Source organism: Scyliorhinus canicula, chromosome 1 (genome assembly GCF_902713615.1).
Source record: "Scyliorhinus canicula chromosome 1, sScyCan1.1, whole genome shotgun sequence".
Lineage (NCBI taxonomy): Eukaryota > Metazoa > Chordata > Chondrichthyes > Carcharhiniformes > Scyliorhinidae > Scyliorhinus > Scyliorhinus canicula.
In genome coordinates this window covers 132,067,704-132,088,050 of record NC_052146.1, presented here as the reverse complement: position 1 = coordinate 132,088,050, position 20,347 = coordinate 132,067,704, and the positions used below count along the sequence as shown (strand labels likewise).

The 20,347-nt window shown below is 48.7% G+C and overlaps 1 protein-coding gene across 4 annotated transcripts in view; it reads right to left on the bottom strand.

The window, feature by feature from the left end:
- Positions 1-20,347, bottom strand: part of LOC119967483 (transient receptor potential cation channel subfamily A member 1-like) — a 645,844-nt gene that overhangs the window by 248,117 nt on the left and 377,380 nt on the right. For all 4 annotated transcript variants that reach the window (XM_038800105.1, XM_038800113.1, XM_038800133.1 and 1 more), the window contains one exon: positions 4,954-5,118. In XM_038800105.1, the coding sequence (XP_038656033.1) occupies positions 4,954-5,118 (165 nt within the window). The remainder of the gene's footprint in view (positions 1-4,953; positions 5,119-20,347) is intronic.

Sequence of the window (20,347 nt, the reverse complement as noted above, 5' to 3'; positions counted from 1 at the left end):
CAGACTTACTAGCTACCATATGGCAATAGTGCCTACTAACTTGTGCACTCTGACTGTCTCAGTGTCCGAAAAGAGCGGGAGTCTTAATGCCCTGTGTGTTTTATAGTGGTGGTGTCTTGTCTGGTGATTGGTTGTTCTTTGTTGTGTGTTCATTGGTCATCCTGTGTGTCAGTCACTGCCTGCCGGCATCTCATTATATACATGAGTGGATATTGATGTGTTGGGTGCTCTGGATCCGTGGAACACATACAGGCCACCAACACTTAAAATAGTACAACACTATTTTATTAAACTATAAACTGTTGAACATACTCTTACTGTGGGTTAACACAATGTTAGATTAACTAAAGACCTGTGCCTATCCTAACCAGTCTATGCACTCAGCACACGGTGAGGATTTGTGCTGTAATCTGTAAACTCTGCACTTCTGAAAGGCTGCATCCCGAATGAGCGGGAAAACCGATGCCCTCTGTCTTTATAGTGAGTGTGCTCTAACTGGTGATTGGCTGCGGTGTTATGCATGTTGATTGGTCCTACTGTATGTCCAGCAGTGTGTGTGTCTGCACCATGATATACTGGTGTATATTATGACAGATATTATGACAGCAGCGTCATATGCTTGATCTTCAGTAACTGCTCTCTCAGAGGATCAGAGTGAACTCCAAAAATGATTTGGTTTCTGATCATGGAGTCAGTGATATCACTAAAGTTGCAGGATTGCGCTAGCAGTCGAAGTTTAGTTAAATATGAGTTGAAGGATTCATCTTTACCTTGCAATCGCTTCTAGAATGTGTAGTGCTCAAAGATTTTGTTGGTGTCCACCTCACAGTGGCTGTTAAACTTGTCCAGGATGGTCTGAAACTTTGTCTTGTCCTGGTCTTCGGCGAAGTGAAAGGAGTTGAATATTTCCAAGGCATGATCACCCGCTGTGGTGAGGAAAAGAGCTATCTTCCATGCATCAGACACACCATTGAGGTCAGACGCTTCGAAGTAAAGCTGAAATTTCTGCTTGAATGTCCGCCAATTGGCAGAGATTGCCGGAGGTCCTGAGCTGGTGAGGAGCCTGAATGTTTTCCATTTACATTCCCTGGTCATCACGGATCTTGCTGAGTTGAACTAACTAGATTGAACAGACTCCTGGTATACTGTTGTGTTATGTAATTTGGAATAACACAAGCTGACACTTAGTGCAGTTTTGAGTAAAAGATGCTCTAGAATTTGAAGTGAGTTTGATGTGTTTTATTGAACTATTAGCACAGTTCTCAATGAGTTCGACTCTCTGCTAATCTAAATGTAGTAACTCAGTCTAACTGAACCAGCCTTGCTCTAAGCCACGTGCTGGGGTGTGATGCTGAGTATACACCCTGTCTCATTCTGTCGATGACGGTCTGTGGAAAGAGGCCGGGTGTGAGTGCCTCATCCCTTTTATAGTGAGATACCATCCCAGAGTGTCCTGACTGCTCATTGGTCATGTCCTATTCTATGTGTTCATTAGTTGCATGTTTGCATCTCATGACAATGTTGGCCTCAAACAGGTTTTGGAACAGACCGACAATGTGCCCCCATGCAGTAAGGAAACCTTCCTCTGACCCTTGGATAGCGTATTTGATCGTTTCCAGGTGGAGACGAGTGATGTGCTCTTCGGGGGTTGTGGATCAAATGATAACATCGCCCACATACAGATGAACCCCTTCAATGCCCTCCATCATCTGCTCCATGATTCAATGGAAGATCTCCGAGGCTGAGACAATGCCGAATGGCATACGATTATAGCAATACCTGCCAAAAGATGTGTTGAAGGTGCAGAGCCTTCTGCTGGACTCATCCAGCTGGATTTGCCAGAACCCGTGTGAAGCATCTAACTTTGTGAAAAACCGGGCGTGTGCCATCTCACTTGTTAGTTCCTCCCGCTTCAGGTTGGGGTAGTGTTCGCGCATTATATTCTGGTTGAGATCCTTGGGATCAATACAGATGCGCAGCTCCGCCGAAGGCTTTTTTACACACACCATCGAACCGACCCAGTCAGTCGGTTCTGTGACTATGGAGATTATACCCTGGTCCTGAAGATCCTTCAACTGCGCCTTCAGGCGCTCCTTCAGTGGAGCCGGGTCCCGGCGTGGAGCGTGGACCACAGGCGTGGCATCAGGCCACAGCAGGATCTTGTACCGATATGGCAGAGTGTCCATCCCGTCAAACACATCTAGATACTGAGCAAGGATATCGTCAATGCCGGCTTGAAGATCCGCGTTGGGGGAGGTCATTGCGCAGACCTGCTGCACAAGGTTTAGCTGCTTGCATGCCTGTGCGCCGAGCAGGGAGGCCCTGTCTGGCTTGACAATTTAAAACCTTAGCCTTGCGTGAATGCACTTGTTGGAGACAAGCACATGGCAGGATCCCAGTGCTGAGATGGCATTGCCGTTATAGTCCAGGAGTTGGCAGGCTGCTGGAAGGAGCTTGGGTGGCTTCTTGATGCAGTTGAAATCTGCCTGTGACAGGAGATTGGCAGAAGCACCTATGCCCAGCTTGAACTGGATAGAGCATTGATTTACTTGCATCACCACCCTCCATTCGCCCGCAGTGAGGTGGGCAGGCTCCGTGATGATGTCGGTGAGGCATGTTCACGTGTGGTGATGATGCCCACATAGTAGGGTGACTCCAGGCAATCGTCCTCTGGATCCTTAATGCTGCCAGGATCAGAATCCTGTAAGCCTTGCTGGACACTCCGAACGTGCCTGCGATGGAGTTGGGAACACTGGCTCTTGACTGGTGGAGCAGACCTGCACAAGGCTGCATAGTGTCCGGGCTTCCCGCAATTTAAACAGCTCCTGCCCCTTTCAGGGCAGTGTTTCTTTAAGTGGGCGGTGCCACAGTTCGGGCACGTCCTGGCGTCGTTACGCTCCGTGCGTCGTCGCACATGCGCAGTGCGGTCGGCAGACACTGCGCAGTGTGGTGATCGCCTGCTGCGTTATCCCATTCGCATCGCACATGCATGGGGCTCCGGGAAAAGCGTGCAAAATGACCGCTTTCATCAAGACTGAGGCGCTGCATCTGGCCGATGGCCTGCACGCTCTTTGCCTCATGGGAGGCAAGTTTCTCAGTTTCAGCCGATTTATATTGGGAATACCGATTTTTGGCGTGCTCATGTACTGTACATGTTTCAATTGCGACTGGCAGGGTCATATGCTTGATTTTTAAAAGCTGCTCTCTCAGCGGATCAGAGTGAATGCCAAAAACAAAATTTGGTCCCTGATCATGGAGCCAGCAATATCACTGAAGTTGCAGGACAGGGCTAGTAGACGGAAATTAGTGTGGAAGGATTTGAAAGATTCGTCTTTACGTTGTAGGCGTTGTTTAAATATATAGCGCTCAAAGATTTCATTGGTGTCCACTTCACAATGACTATCAAACTTGTCCAGGATGGTCTGAAACTTTGTCTTGTCCTGGCCTTCGGTGAAGTTAAACAGACGCACCCTCGAGGTCTGAGGCTTCGATGTACAGCAGAAACCTTTGCTTGAAAGTCCACCAGTTGGCACTGAGATTGCCGGAGGTCCGCAGTAGTTGAGGACGCTGGATCTTCTCCATGGAGCCGGGATGCATTTGCTGGTCGTCACGGAACACATTGAGGTAAACCACCAAAGGATAGCAGCCGACTGGTACTCTGTCGTGTTAAGCACACTGAGATAACACGGGCTGCAACTGGATGCAGCTATGACTAAAATAGCTTCCAGACCTTGAAGTTAGTTCAATTTGATTTATTGAACCTGTCGCACAGTTAGCACAGTTCTCTGTGAGTCTGACTCTCTGCTAACCTAAGTGTGATCTCTCTGTCTGACTGAACCAGACTAGCTCTTAGCCATGTGCTGTATGCGTTACGTGATATTTACACCGGACTCACTCTGTAGATGTCCCTAGTGGAATGAGGCAGAGTGTGAATGCCTTGTGCCTTTTATAGTGGGAAACTACCCCCAAGTGTCCTGCCTGCTGATTGGTTATGTCCTGTTCTATGTGCTCATTAGCTGTCTGTCTATATCCCATTACGTGCATGTCTGCATATCATGACAGTTAGGGCTAGGAAACTATAGAAGAGATATAGGTATTGGAAGACTCATGGATATAGATTGGACCAGCCTGCCAAGCCATGGTTCAGAATAAACAATCAAGTGTTGCTGAAATTGTGCTGTACTTCCTCTGTGCTCCTGCCCTCTGAGTTCTCTCTTTGTGCTCTGATCTTACCCAAGTTATTGCTTTCTTCAGGTTCCTGCTTTCTCCAAGTTCTCGTTTCCTTATCCTCCAGCTCGCTCTGTGCTCAACTCTCCCTCTGCTGTCAGTGCTTTGGCCTCTGCAATCCTTCTGTGCCGGTATCTACGTGTTTCTCCTGAGCACTCCTGCTAATCCCTTGCTCCCCTAAACTTTCTCAATGCTCTGCTTTCCCCACGCTCCAGCTCTCTCCAGATTCCTGTTTTTTCCATGCTCCTACCCTCCTTGTGTTACTCATCTCACTCATACCTGTAAATTTTTAGCTATCTCTTTGCATGCAGTGCTTTCACACCATGATTATTATATATACCATTATACTTTAGGTATCAATTTAAAAAGGGACCCTTCATGAAAGAGGTTTAAGAACCATTGGCCTAAACAATTTCAATGCAGGTTTAGCATAACTTTTCAATTCTATCCCTCTAGAAATAAACCTGTGTTTGGTTTGCCTTTTTATGGCCTTATTAGCAATTTGCATTTGCAATCCAAGATTGCTTTGTTTACCGATCTCATTTAGAGTCTTATTTTCTAAGCAATATGCAGTCATCGTATTTTTCTTGTCAAAATGTAAAACCTTACACTCGCATGTGCAGTGTAGATATATTCATATGCATTCACATTGGAAGAAAGGAGCAGAATGGAGGAAAGGAGCAAAGAGATAAAGAGTGCACGAGTGACAGGCATATGTTATTTTACCTGAAAGCACGGAGATGCTTCAAATTCTTCAACCATAATGGGATCAATGATATCGCAATAATACGCTGACGAAAGATGTCAATGTTTAATCTCAGAACAAAGGCAACTATGAAGGTGAAAACCACGATGGACAAAAAAGTCAAGGCGATACAGTCATGGATGTTCCTACAAAAAGGATAAATTGAAGGTTACTGAAGTTGAAGTCAATAATTCACTGCAAGAGTATAATTAACTGTTTTGTAGAAAATGTGAGAGAGGGCAAAAGTTGTCAGCCTCTGAAAACAAGCACAGGGATTGTCAAACACAGTGTTGAGTGGCTGCACATCTCAGCAGTGGACCCAGGTCTGAGTGAGGCTAGCATCACATAATGTCAGCCTGCACTATTTGAAACCAACCTGCAGCTTTTGAAGGGAAAGTGCATTCTGGCTAGTGCAGGGGCTGGAAGATCATAGATCATAGAATTTAAAGTGCAGAAGGAGGCCATTTGGAACATCGAGTCTGCACTGGCTCCTGGAAAGAGCACCCTACCCAAGGTCAACACCTCCACCTTATCCCCATAACCCAGTAACCCCACCCAACACTAAGGGCAATTTTAGACACTATGGGCAATTTATCATGGCCAATCCACTTAACCTGCACATCTTCGGACTGTGGGAGGAAACCAGAGCACCCGGAGGAAACTCACGCAGACACGGGGAGGATGTGCAGACTCCGAACAGACAGTGACCCAAGCCGGAATCGAACCTGGGACCCTGGAGCTGTGAAGCAATTGTGCTATCCACAATGCTACGGTGCTGCCCCTGTAGAGAATCTAAACAGGAAGAAGAGACAATTATGACACAGCAGGAGAGTGATTAAAGGTACTCAGAGTCTGCACTAGCCATGTTGGTGGAGAAGGTAGAAATAGCAGAGATGTAGGTTGCATTCTTATCAAAAAATGACCAGCGTCAGGTTTGGTGAGAAAAACAGTGCAATTCCCACAGAATTTTGAGTCCCTTGAACAAATCTTATTTTTCTCCACTTCAATTACATCACACTCTCGGTGGCCTCCCAATGTTACGCTTACCTCGGGGAAACTTAATCACTAATTACTGGGGAGATCCATGTAAATGCCTCCCCACTAATAAAATGAAAAAATGAAAATCGCTTATTGTCACGAGTAGGTTTCAATGAAGTTACTGTGAAAAGCCCCTAGTCACCACATTCCGGCACCCGTTCGGGGAGGCTGGTACAGGAATTGAACCGTGCTGCTGGCCTGCTTTAAAAGCCAGCGATTTAGCCCAGTGTGCTAAACCAGCCCCTACACCAGCACTACATCTTAGAAGTTGTTACAGATCCGTTTCAGGTGAGATGGCAGCCAGAAAGCCATCTCCAAGATTCTCGGAGGGAGCCCTGACCATACTTTTGGATAGTAAGAAGTCTTACAACACCAGGTTAAAGTCCAAAAGGTTTGTTTCAAAAACACGAGCTTTCGGAGCGCTGCTCCTTCCTCAGGTGAATGGAGAGGTATGTTCCAGAAACATTTATATAGACAAAGTCAGAGATGCCAGACAATGCTTGGAATGCGAGCATTTGCGGGTAATCAATTCATTACAGATTCAGAGATAGGGGTAACCCCAGGTTAAAGAGGTGTGAATTGTCTCAAGCCAGGACAGTTGGTAGGGTTTTGCAAGTCCAGGCCAGATGGTGGGGGATGAATGTAATGCGACATGAATCCAAGATCCCAGTTGAGGCCGCACTCATGCGTGCGGAACTTAGCTATAAGTTTTTGCTCGGCAATTCTGCGTTGTCGCGTGTACTGAAGACCGCCTTGGAGAACGCTTACCTGGAGATCAGAGGCTGAATGCCCTTGACTGCTGAAGTGTTCCCCGACTGGAAGGGAACATTCCTGCCTGGTGATTGTCGCACAATGCCCGTTCATTCGTTGTCGCAGTGTCTGCATGATCTCGCCAATGTACCACGCTTCGGGACATCCCTTCCTGCAGCGTATGAGGTAGACTACATTGGTAGACAACCTGGATCTTGGATTCATGTCGCATTACATTCATCCCCGACCATCTGGCCTGGACTTGCAAAATCCTACCAACTGTCCTGGCTTGAGACAATTCACACCTCTTTAACCTGGGGTTACCCCTATCTCTGGATCTGTAATGAATTGATTACCTGCAAATGCTCGCATTCCGAGCATTGTCTGACATCTCTGACTTTGTCTATATAAATGTTTCTGGAACATACCTCTCCAGACATGAAAGAGTGCAGCTACTCAGAGTCATGATCACTGCACCCAGAGTTTTGCACCCTTCCACCAGATAGAGAAAGGGCCCGTGAACTGGCTGGGTACGAGCATGACCGCGCTTGTGTGGATGGAGAAGTGAGGCAGCGAGCAAAAGATAGAACCGTAAGCACACACAGTCAATCCTCAAACCACAGTGAGTGAATATTTCCCTTCATCTTTTCCCTGTGATGTTCTCATGCCATCTCCCTTCCCTTTCAGGATAATCAGTCGAGCAGCCCGGACCATCCTCATGCCCCCTGGAAACCACTAATCCAGCAGCTCAGATATTACCAGTGGAGTCACATATGTCATCTGCACCCTCCATCAGCGCACATACTCACACCTCGGTGGGATTAACTAGTAGACAAGTTTCCGGGTCACTCACTGGTGAGCATCACACAGGAAAGATCCACAGCAGGTGGAGGCAGGGATGTCCCAGGGATTTGGCACACGGATGGATGGCAGCTCTGGCTGATGATGTGCCACTGGGTCCGTTCATCCCAGAGCAGATAGAACTGCAGAGGCAGAACTGCGAGCAACAGGAATGGATGACAGCATCCATCCTCGGACTTCAAAATGTTAAAATTTTAATTCCAAACTTATATAAAAGGTTACAAAGCAGAAACAATTGGGGAAACAAACTCCCCAACACACAACTATACAGTTTGTACAAATGTTTCCCTTTTTCACTGCACTACCCCCTCCGCCCCCTCTCTCCCCCCCCCCCCCCCCCCCCACGACGAACAGCTCCTCAAACACGGCCAGAAACACCCCCCACCTTGCCTCAAAGCCCTCCGCTGAACCCCTCAATTTGTACTTGATGTTTTCCAGCCAAAGAAAGTCGTCTCTGTCACCCAGCTAGGCCGCTACCCCGGTGGCATTGCCGACCGCCACTCCAACAGAATTCTTTGCCGGGCAATCAGAGAGGCAAAGTCCACAACATCGGCCTTCCACCCTACATTAGCTCTGGTCTCTCTGACACCCAAAAATCACAACCAAAGGGTCCGGCTCAACCTCCTCCTCCACTATCCTTGTTAATGGCGCAAAACACTCCCGCCCAAAATCTCTCCAACTTTTCGCAGCCCTAGAACATGTGGGCATGATTCGGTGGTCCCCGCCCACACTTCTCAAACTCATCTGCCACCCCCTGGAAGAACCCACTCATTCTTACCCGAGTCTTATGTACCCTGTGTATCAGGCTCATCCTTGTAAACGAGGAGGTTGTATTTACCCTTTGTAGCACCTCACTCCATACTCCCCAGTTTATCTCCCCTCCCAGCTCCCCCTCTTTAATCTTCATTACCTGCTCACCTCTCAGCCACCCGTGTATGTCTCCGATCCTGCCCTCCTCTTCCACATCTGCAAGCAGCAGTCGCTCCAACAGGGTGTACCTCGGCAACCTGGGGAACTCTTTCCAAACCTGCCGCGTAAAATCCCTTGCCTGCAGGTACCTAAACTTACTTCCTCGTGGGGGATCTACCCTCTCCTTAAGTTCCTCTATACTGGCAAACACTTCTTCCAGGTACAAATCCCTCACCTTAATCAGCCCCATTTCTCTCCACTTCCTATGCATGCCATCTATGCCCCCCGGTTCAAAACCGTGGATTTCGCACAATGGCATCAACACCTACCTCTCCTCTATCCTAAAGTGCCTCCTCAGCTGGTTCAAGACCTTCATCGTGGACTGCACCACCGGGCTCTCCGAGTATTTCCTTGGCACCATTGGCAATGGCGCCATCAGCATAACCCTCAAGCCGGACCATTGACTGGATTCTTCCTCCATCCTCACCCATTCTGCCCTTCTCCTTCCAACCACCGCCTCACTTTCTCTACGTTCGCCGCCCAGTAATAATGCAGCAAGTTCAGCAATGCCAACCCTCCCTTTTGCCTCTGTCTCTGTAACAGGGTCCTTCCCTGCCCATACAAAGTTTGAGATAGTCATATCCAGTTTTCGAAAAAAGACCTTCGGTAGAAAGATCAGAAGTGTCTGGAATATGAACAGGAACTTCGGCAGAATGTTCATGTTCACCACTTGGACCCTGCCTGCCAGAGTCAAATGCAGCGTGTCCCACCTCTTCAGACCCGCCCTGACCTCCTTCACCAGCTTTGGTAGATTCCATTCATGTAACATTCCCTCGCTACCTGAATCCCCAAGTATCTAAACCTGTCTCTAGCTACCTTAAATGGCATCACCCCTAGATTGGCTTGGCGACCCAATTAATTCACCAGGAACACTTTGCTTTTTCCTACATTTAACTTATATCCCGAGAATGCCCCAACTCCCGCAACAGGCTAATGATCCTCTCCATACTCTCCAGTGGGTCTGAAACATACATAGTAAGTTGTCCGTGTATAGCGACACCAATGCTCCCTTCATCCCATCGTAATCCCTCGCCACTCTGCCAACCCCCCAAGAGCCATCGTCAGAGGCTCTATAGCTAGTGCAAACAACAGTGACAACAGCTGGCTTGTTCCTCTGTGCAGTTCAAAGGTCCGTGAACTCATGCCATCAGTCCGCACACTCTCCATCAGTGCTACATATAACAGGCGCACCCATGCCACAAACTTCGGCCAATGCCTGAACCTTACCTGGACCTCAAACAGGTACCACCACTCCACCGGGTCAAATGCCTTCTCCACATCCATGGGCAGCATTACATCTGGAACCTGGACTCTTGACGTGGTCATGAACACGTTTGACAGGCTCCTTATATTACCATAAATCTTCCCGCCCTTTACGAAATCTATTTGGCCCTCTGCAACCACCCCGGGACACAACCTTCCATCCTTCCCGCCACCAACGTAGTCAGTACTTTCACATCTGTATTTAACAGTGATATGGGCCTATACGACCCACATTCCAATGGGATCTTTTTGGTATCAATGTGATTGTTGCCTGCATCATCACCTCCAGCCCCCAAGAGATCCAGTGTCAAATCTGTCGCAAACTCCTTATTGAATTCCGCCGGGTAAAAAATCGAGCCCTGGGGCCTTCCCCAACTTCATACCCATTAAACTGTCCAATACCTCCCTCAGCCCAAGGGCTCCTCTAGCACCTGCCTCTTCTTTTCCTCCAACAGTGGTAACTCCAGTTGGTCTAAGAACTGTCTCATGTCCCCCTCTTCACCTCCCCGGACCCACATGTATAGCTCCTTACAGTAATCCCTAAACACCTCGTTTACCTTCCTTGGCTCTGACACCACATCCCCTGCCCCAGTCCGTATCTTCAATATTTCCCTGGACATGGCCTGCATCCGTAGCTGATATGCGAACATTCGACTCGCCTATTCCCCGTATTTGTATTGCAGCCCTCTTGCCCGGCGCAGCTGTCCTCCGCCCTCCCCATCATAAACCTCTCCAATTGCCCCTGTAATTTTTTTCCTCCTGGCTCCTGATTGACACACAGGCTGGTCATGTGCCTCTCATCTGATTGGCTGGGACTAGTCATGTGACTACTCACCAATTGGTCGAGAGGCAAGTAGACCCCGCCTCCGAAGCGGGGTATAAGTACCCAGGTTTCCCGGCAGTCGGCCTTTCTCTGTAGTTGACCACCGGGCTAACAACTAGATGATTAAAGCCACAGTTTGGATCTTAATCGTGTCTCGCGTCCAATTAATGGTTCATCATAACCTAACTGATAACCTCCTCCGATCCGGAGGAGGTTGGATCTTCTCCATGCCGCTGGATGGCTGCGTGCTGGTCGTTGCAGATTCACTCAAGGTAGGTTCGTTAGAGTTAATAGCTCTCTAGTACCATGATGTGTTATCTGTGTTGGTCTAACATCGACTGCAACTGGATGCAGTAAAATGAGAAACAGGCTTCCGACGCAGGAGATGGTCCAACACTGTTTTATTGAACCTGTTGATTGCTGTACATAGTCTGCTGTGGGTTGACACTCTATTAACCTAACTGATAACCTCCTACTGACTTAACCAGACTAGCTCTCTACCACATGGTGATGATGTTCATTGGCCTGCGCACTGTGACTATCTCTCTAGCTGTGTCCTGTGAGAGAGGGAGAGCCTTAATGCCCTGTGGGCTTTATAGTGGTGGTGTCTTGTCTGGTGATTGGTTGTTCTGTGTTGTGTGTGTTCATTGGTTATCCTGTGTGTCAATCACTGCCTGTCTGCATCTCATGATATACATGAGTGGATATTATGACATCTTCCCCTTTTAAAATAAACATCGTCTGGAGCCAGCGCAGGCAGATCCGTGGCATGAGCATCATACGTGATCTTTTGCTGGTCCCTGGACGCTGCACCTTCTGCAGCACCGTGAGGTGGTCAAGGTCTGGAAAATGGATGGGTGGAACAGTTGCCCTCAGGTTGCGATTCATGAGCAACTGTGCCGGAGACAAACCAGTCGACAGAGGGGTTACCCTGTATGCCAATAGCGCCAGGTTGAAATCGGAGGCTGAGTCTGCAGCCTTGCACAACAACCGCTTGACAATATGGACCCCTTTCTCGGCCTTCCCGTTTGATTGCAGGTAATGGAGACTGGATGTGATGTGACTAAAGTGGTAGGATCGTGCAAAGTCGGACCACTCTTGGCTGTAGAAACATGGACCATTGTCACTCATTACCGTGAGTGGCATCCCATGCCTGGCAAATGTCTCTTTGCAGGATTTGATGACGGACTTGGACGAGAGGTCCGACAATTTCACCACCTCTGGTTAGCTGGAGAAGTAGTCGACCAGGAGCACGTAATCACGCCCATTGGTGCCAAAGAGGTCTATCCCCCACCTTGGACCACGGAGAGGTCACCATCTCGTGCTGTTGCAGTGTTTCCTTGGGCTGAGCTGGTTGAAACTTCTAGCATGTTGTGCAGTTGAGGACTGTGTTGGCAATGTGAACTGCCTGCCGAGCTCTGCGCGACATTTCCCGACCCCCAGGTGACCCTCATGGATCTGTCTGAGCACCATGTTTTTCATGCTCTGGGGAATGACGACTCTATCTAGTTTAGGAAGGACCCCCTCCAGAACCTTAACGTTGAAGAACTGGGAGCACTGCCCCTTTTGTCAGCCATGAGCGAGGTGCTTCATCACTCACTGCCGTAGGGGATCTTTGGCAATTTCGTTGCGTATTTGTATAATTCGTTCATCAGTGGCTGGGAGGTTGCTGGCACACAACTGCACCTGTGCTTCAATGTGGCGAATGAATTCGCCCTGTTCACACGTGGTGACGGATCGGGATAGGGCATCCGCGACGATCAGCTCCTTACCAGGTGTGTAGACGAGTTCAAAGTCATATCGGCGGAGACGAAGAAGAATTTGCTGTAGCCGAGGTGTCATGTCATTTAAATCCTTTTGGATTATATGGACTAAAGGCCTGTGGTCTGTTTCCACCGTGAACTTTGGCAGGCCGTATACGTAGTCATGAAACTTGACTATTCCTGTCAGGAGACCCAAGCACTCCTTTTCGATGTGGGCATACCGTTGTTTGGTCGGAGTCATGGCCCTGGAGGCGTATGCCACTGGAGCCCAGGACGAGGCGGCGTCTCGCTAGAGGAGCACCGCCCCAATGCCGTCCTGTCTTGCATCTGTGGATATCTTGGTATCCTTGGTTGGGGCATAGAATGCCAGTACTGGAGCTGTGGTGAGCTTCGTCTTCAGCTCAAGCCACTCCACTTGATGTGCGGGAAGCCACTGGAACACTGTCGACTTTTTTATGAGATGCCGGAGGGCTGTAGTGTGGGATGCCATGTTGGGAATGAATTTCCCGAGAAAATTCACCATCCCGAGGAAACGGAGGACCGCCTTTTTGTCCTCTGGGGTCTTCATGGCATTGATTGCCAGCACCTTGTCAGCGTCAGGTTGCACAACCTACTGTGAAATGTGGTCACCCAGAACTTGATAGCGGAGCGTTTGGCCCTGTTGAGCTGGAGGCCGTTTTCATGTATCCTCTGGAAAATCTGTTTGAGGCGAGCGATGTGATCCTCGGGCGTCATGGACCAGATGATCACGGCGTCCACAGAGACTCGCACCCCCTCGATGCCCTCCATCATTTGCTCCATTATGCGATGAAATACTTCGGAAGCTGATATGATACCAAAAGGCATGCGGTTGTAGCAATACCTGCCGAACGGAGTGTTAAGCGTGCACAGCTTCTGACTGGACTCATCCAGCTGTATCTGCCAGAACACAGGGGAGCCGTCCAGCTTGGTAAAGAATTTGACATGAGCCATCTCACAGGTTAACTTTTCACGCTTTGGGATCAGGTAGTGCTCGCGCATGATGTTGCAATTCAGGTCTTTGGGATCAATGCAAATGTGGAGTTCACCAGAGGGCTTCTTGTCGCAGACCATGGAGCTGACACAGTCTGTTGGTTCCATGACCTTTGAGATGATACCCTGGTCTTGGAGCTCTCATAGCTGCGTTTTCAGACGATCCTTGAGAGGAGCCGGCACCCGGCGTGGTGCATGGATGACTGGGATGGCATTCGGTTTGAGCAATATCTTGTACGATATGGGAGCATGCCCATTCCATCAAACACGTTGTGGTATTGCGTGAGAATGTCGTCTATCTCAGCCTGGAGATTTACATTAGGCGAGGCAGTCGACGGTGTCGAGGACATGGCATGGACGCGCTGGACCAGATTTAGGAGTTTGCATGCGCGAGTACCGAGCAGGGATGACTTGTCAGGCCGGACGATCTCGAATCATAACGTCGCTTTGACTGCCTTGTGAGATACACCTAGCTGACACGATCCACTGGCAGCTATGGCATTGCCACTGTAGTCAAGGAGCTGGCAGGCTGGTGGAAGAATGCTAGGTTGGTCTCGGATGCTGTCGAGGTCCAACTGTGATATGCGGTTTGCAGTTGCGCCAGTGTCCAATTTAAATCGGATGCGAGACTGGTTAACCATGATGACAGCACACCACTCGTCGTCAGGATCCACAGTGAGGATTAAAAGGTGGTTTTCAGGCACGGTGGAGGCCAGCTCGCGCGTGGTGAGTATGGAGACTCGAGGCAGTCATCATCGGGGTTCGTTGGGCTGTCGGGATCCGAATCCTGCGTGCCTTGTTGTACGCAGCAGACACGTCTGCGCTGCAGCTGGGATTGCTGGCTGTTGGTCGGTGGAGTGGACCTGCATAAGGCCGCGTAATGCCCAGGCTTTCCACACTGTAGACATCGCCTTCCTTTGGCTGGACATTGCCGCTTTAAATGGGCAGAGCCACAATTTGGACACGTCATGACGCTGGCGTTCTGTGCGCCATCGCGCATGCATTGTGCAGTCGGCCGACGTTCGCACATGTGCACTGGGGTCGTCGGCCTCGCCGTCCATCCGGTCGTGGCGTGCATGTGTAAGAACCAGGGAAAAGCGCGCAAAATGGCCTCTCTCCTCGATGCTCAGGCCTTGCATTTTTGCGATGGCCTGCACCCTTTCTGCCTCGTGGGAGACCTGTTTTGCAATTCTGCTGCCCTGATGCGGGAGTAACGTTTCCTGGCATGCTCACGGACAACGCACTTTTTGATGGCGACGGAGAGGGTCAACTGTTTGATTTTGAGGAGCTGCTCCTGCGGGGAGTCGGACTGGACCCCGAAAACGATCTGATCCCGGATCATGGAATCAGCCGTCGAGTCATAATTACATGACTGCGCTAGGATGCGGAGATGGGTCAAGAAGGACTGAAAAGGTTCATCCTTACCTGAAGCATCTGTTGGAAGATGTACCGTTCAAATGTCTCATTCAGCTCAATGTCGCAGTGGTTGTCGATTTTCAGCACTGGGAAACAGACACCTGTATGATGCGCATTGTGTGGTCACAGATAATCTGGACATTGAGGGAGGGCATCCATTGCCGTTCATAAATGACACCGCATGATGCTATGCAGACCCTGGGCCATATGGGTCCTATCCATTAAACCCTGAACCTGGAGCATTCCAGTTATGCAGGCTCAGCCCACGGCCCTGATGGATTGGCTCTTCTGGTACCAGTCTAAGTTGATATAGATGTGGGCACCGCATAAAGGGTATCTGTAACCTCCCAGAAGCATTTGTGCGCGGCTGACTTGGAGATGCCATACATATCACTGGTGTTACCCTGAAACGAGCTGCTCACATAGAGGTTCAGAGCAGTGGTGAATTCCATGTGATGCCAGCTCTTGCAGGTGTAAAGGTGTTCCACTGTCCCCTGGGACAGGCGCAGTCTTCTCCAATACTGTGGCTCTGATATCTGCAGATAGGATGTCCGATGTTGGAATACCCATGGCTGGTACTGTCTCAAATGGGAATCCACCCTCTGAGGGCCCAGCCTCTTTGGGCCCAGCCTCCCCCTCCCCTGTACGGTTCTGGTCCTGTTCACATGCAGTGGCACATCTGTGCCTCTGTTGCTGCTCTATCGCTAGTAGTAGAAAAGTCAACTCAATCGGCTCCATGATTCTCCAGAATCATGCTCTGAAAACAAAAAGTGAACGGTGAGGATTCCTGACAGAGCCCTGTCCTTTAGCTCGCCACTCCACCACCCATATGATTCCCCCTTATTGAGTGCCACTCCACTAAACATCACCCTGCCCTCCCTCCCATTGGCATATCCCCACACCTTTCCCTCCCCTCCCCCTCAGGATTAGGTGCTCAGACCCTCGAGAGTCACATTGGCACATTTATCCTAACATCTTTCCAAGCCCCTTCCCCCCAATCCTTACAGTAGGTAACAGAGCAATTGAATGGATACACGGGACCCTCATCAGCACCCTCATGGGCCACCTCAAATACATCTAACTGTTTTGATTAAACCAAATAAACTAAATTAAATAAACTGAGGGGAAAATTAAAAGGGGCAGACTCTTAAAGGGATGTTGCCTTAACAAAAACAAATCGCAGATGAAACTTAAAACGTCAAACTAAAATGTGATTTAAAGGGTTATTAAGGCCCTGTGGTGCCCAGTGAGCTTGGAAGACCACAATGGCGCCCGCAAGCTCCCTTGCCAGGGACACCTAGCCGCGAATATTCCATGAGGCGGGAAAGTCCAGAGCAGTGTTTTTCAAACCTTTTCTCCTGGGACTCACTTTTGCCAAAAGGCCGACCTTCGGGGCCCATCATGGCCGACCTTCCCGACCCATTATTCGAGCACTTGTAGGTTCATCCATGATGCAACACCTGAAGGCAATTCTCCACCTTCCATTACATCACAAGCAAAATCTGGCAAGCTGGCACAGTTCAATGATAGACCTTCTTGCCTCACAGGCCCTGGCACTGTCATCTATGCCTTGCTCTGAGTTTACCATTCTGGCTGCAACAGTTGCCAGAGTTCAGTGAGAATGTACTTACCGAAAGTACAAACATATCAAAGTGTCCAAATATGTACAGTTATGTGGAGTATATGTGGAATTATGAGGTTATGGGTCTAGATAGGGTGCTCCTTCATTAGGTTGGTGTATACTTGATGGGCGGAATGACCTGATCCTGCACTGTAGGAATTCTTTGCTTCTATTCTGATATATTGACTGGAAATTAGGTGGGTGACAGGGGTCTTACCTACTGGTTGGAGAACTGGTGGGAGCCCCGCATCAGATTTTTCCAGGAGACCCAACATATTTTCCAATCAGGCATTTATCTGGGCAATGTGGCTCCCCAGTAGGGAGAAAATCCTGCTCCAGAGAGCTGCCGACTAATTAGAGGCTAACTACTCTCCAGCACCAACAGCAGTACTGTGAGTAGAGGCCACTGCTGTTACTAGAATGGGGCCTTCACCAGGGATTATCATTGGATCCCTGAAGAGAAGTGAATGAGGGTGGGGTGGGTTCAGAGGAAAGGCTGCCAAGGGTTGGCTAGTGGTGTCAAAAACAAAAGTAGTGGTGCCTCATGTGGGGCACCCTCTTCCTGAAGGCATTCTCTTGATCGGTCACAAAGTACCTGTGAATGAAGGAGTCCCCAGGTAGGCCACTGGCAAGCCTGAGAGGTTTTGCTGAGCTGCCTCTCTGGATGACGAGTCCCTAACCTACTGCTGATAGGATAACTCCTTAAGTGACCACTTAAGGGCCTCAAATGGCCTGTGGACAGGAAGACCAAATTTATGTGATCTGACGATATCACCTTTCACATCAGTACTTTCAACAGGTCTTTCTTTACCTTCAGCCTAACTTTACTGAGTCTTTGTTTCCCACACCTCTATCCTCACCCATTCCCCTGCACCCCCCCCCCCCCCCCGAACTATGAGAGAGTTCCCCTTGTCCTTACCTTCCAGTCCACCTGTCTTCATATTCAGTGCATGATCATCTGTCACTGCCACCATCTCCTGCAAGGTGCCATCACCACATATCTGGGGAAAAATTGGGCAGCATAGTGGCAGCTTCTTAGTTGCTGCCATCATTCTAATGCTCAGAAATTGTATCCAAGATGCATGTGTACACTGGAAGTGTGCTGATTGCAATCTTGGCAAAGAAGTTTGTACATGTGCATCTAACTACTGTACTGACAGCAGAATGCAGAACAGACAGATTATAATGCCAAGCAGTATGCAACACTGACTTTATGCCAAAGCTGGTATTTTTGAACTTCACATTCCAGGCTATGTTTAACTTCACGGAACTCAACACAATAGACCCACCATTGTTATTTAAAGGTATCATAAATTACATATTAATTTCCTCTGAGGAAGTATTCACAGTGCTTTCCTTTTATTTATTCTGGCTGCTGGTGCTTATTCTTGGAGCTTGGCTAAGGTTTGAATAGAGCACAGGAATGATCTTACGAATGCTGATGTACTTCCTGTTGATTGAAATCTTGGGTTGAAAAACTTGTTTCCAGACATGCATGACCTGGTGGCTCTTCCTCTGGGATTTGAGCATCTCAATAAAAATGAAGAGAGGCCACATAGTAGAAGACAAGCTCTACAAAGGGCAGTGGAGGAGAAACAGTGGTAAAGAGGTTCTCACTTCTGGGAATAATTACCTCAACTTCAACGAGGATCAATGCTTCAGATATCTGGCCTCAATTTTCATCCTCAAGGTGATGAGGGAGAGTTGTGAGTGTCAGACCTTTAGTAGAATAATAGAACACCTGCTCCCAAAGAAAACATTGTTTGATTGACAGCTCAGCTTCTCTAAACTCTGTGATCAATTTCAGAATGTTTGTTTTTCTATTTAAGTGCTTTCAAGAGTTTGTAGTTTGGGTGTTATGAAATTCAAAGGGCCTGGATGATTGACACTTTTATTAGCTTGCTGTTCAGGTCTTTCAGGCAAAAGTGATTGATACATTACATTTCTTAAAAGGTTTTTTATTAGACATCCACTTGGGTTTTTGGAGGTCATTCATCTCAGTTTCAGGACATTTCTCCAAGATTTCTCAGGGTAATATCTTAGGCCCAATCATCTTCAGTGGCATCGTCAATGATCTTCCATCATAAGGTCAGAAATGGGGATGTCCGTTGATGACTGCATGATATTCAAGACTATTTCCAACTCCTCAGATACTGAAGCAGTCTGGATCCATGTGCAGCAAGACCTGGACAACATTCAGGTTTGGGCTGGTAAGTGGCAAGTAACATTCACAACACAAGAGTGTCAGGCAATGACCATAATAATAACCTTTTATTGTCACAAGTATGAAGTTACTGTGAATAGTCGCCACATTATGGTGCCTGTTCGGGTAAGCTGGTTCCAGGAATTGAACCCGCGCTGCTGGCCTTGTTCTGCATCACAAACAAGCTATCTAGCCCACTGAGATAAACTAGCCCTCCAACAAGAGAAAATCCAGCTATCTCCCCTTGACATTCAATGGCATTAGCATCACTGAATCCCCCACTATCAAAATCCTGGGGATTACCATCGATCAGAAACTGAACTGGACAACCATATAAATACTAAGGGCACAAGGGCAAGTCAGAAGCTCGAAATTCATAAAAGATTTCCGATATTTGTGACTCCCCAAAGCCTATCCACCATCTACAAGGTATACATTAAAGGTATAATAGAATACTCTCAACTTGCCTTTAAGACACCTGCTCTCGGTGGCCGTCAAGGTGGTGGTTGCCCTGCACCTTTACACCACGGGTACTTCCAGGAGCCGAGTGAGGACCTGTCAGGGATCTCACAGACCTTGGTGCACAGGTGCATCCGTACCATAACGGAGGCCCTATATGCCCAGTTGTCACAATATATCAAATTCAATGTGGACTGAGCCCACCAGGATGCCTGGGCAGCGGGGCTCACTGCCTTCGCGGGATGCCCTAGGTCCAGGGGGTGAGCAACGGGATGCATACCCCCTAGGAGCATCGCCTTATGACTGGCCGGTCTCCACAAAGCGAAAGGGGTTCCACTCGATGAACATGCAGCTGGTGTGTGACCATGAACTGTTCATCATGCAAGTCTGCGCATGATGCCCGGGCAGCGTGCATGACGCCTTTATCCTGGCACACTTTTTAATAAAATAAATTTAGAGTACCCAATTATTTTTTCCAATTAAGGGCAATTTAGCGTGGCCAATCCACCTACTCTGCACATTTTTGGGTTGTGGGGGCGAAACCCACGCAGACACGGGGAGAATGTGCAAACTCCACACGGACAGTGACCCAGAGCCGGGATCGAACCTGGGACCTCAGCGCCGTGAGGCGGTTGTGCTAACCACTGTGCCACTGTGCTGCCCCTCCTGGCACACTTGACGGTTCCTGACACCTTCAAGGCGTATCCCCGGGTGAGAGGTTGGCTCTTGACAGGGGTTATCCGCTGCAATTGTGGCTGATGATGCCTATCCGGAGGCCACAGCCCAACGTGGAGACCCGCTACAATGACACCCATGCCGCGAATAGGGGCGCGATCGAGTGATGCTTCTGCATCCTGAAAATGCAGTTCAGCTTGTATCAACAAAGCAGAGACCACATCAAAGGGACAATCTGTTGCTACAACTTCTTGAAACTGTCATTCATTCTCGATGCTACTATGCTGAAACCCATGGCAGTTGAAACTCAGCCTAGAATTCAAAATGTCCAAACAATAGACAGTTGTCTGGGAGGGTGTGGTGAATGTAACTCCATAATTCACACTGTATTGTATATACATGAGACCATGCATTTGTAAGCGCAGTTGCGTTGCCCGACCACTAGGGGGAGTAGCGCTGAGAATGCTTAGGAGGTTGTACAGGACTCCACCCTTGGATCCGCCCACGACTCCTCCCCTGGACT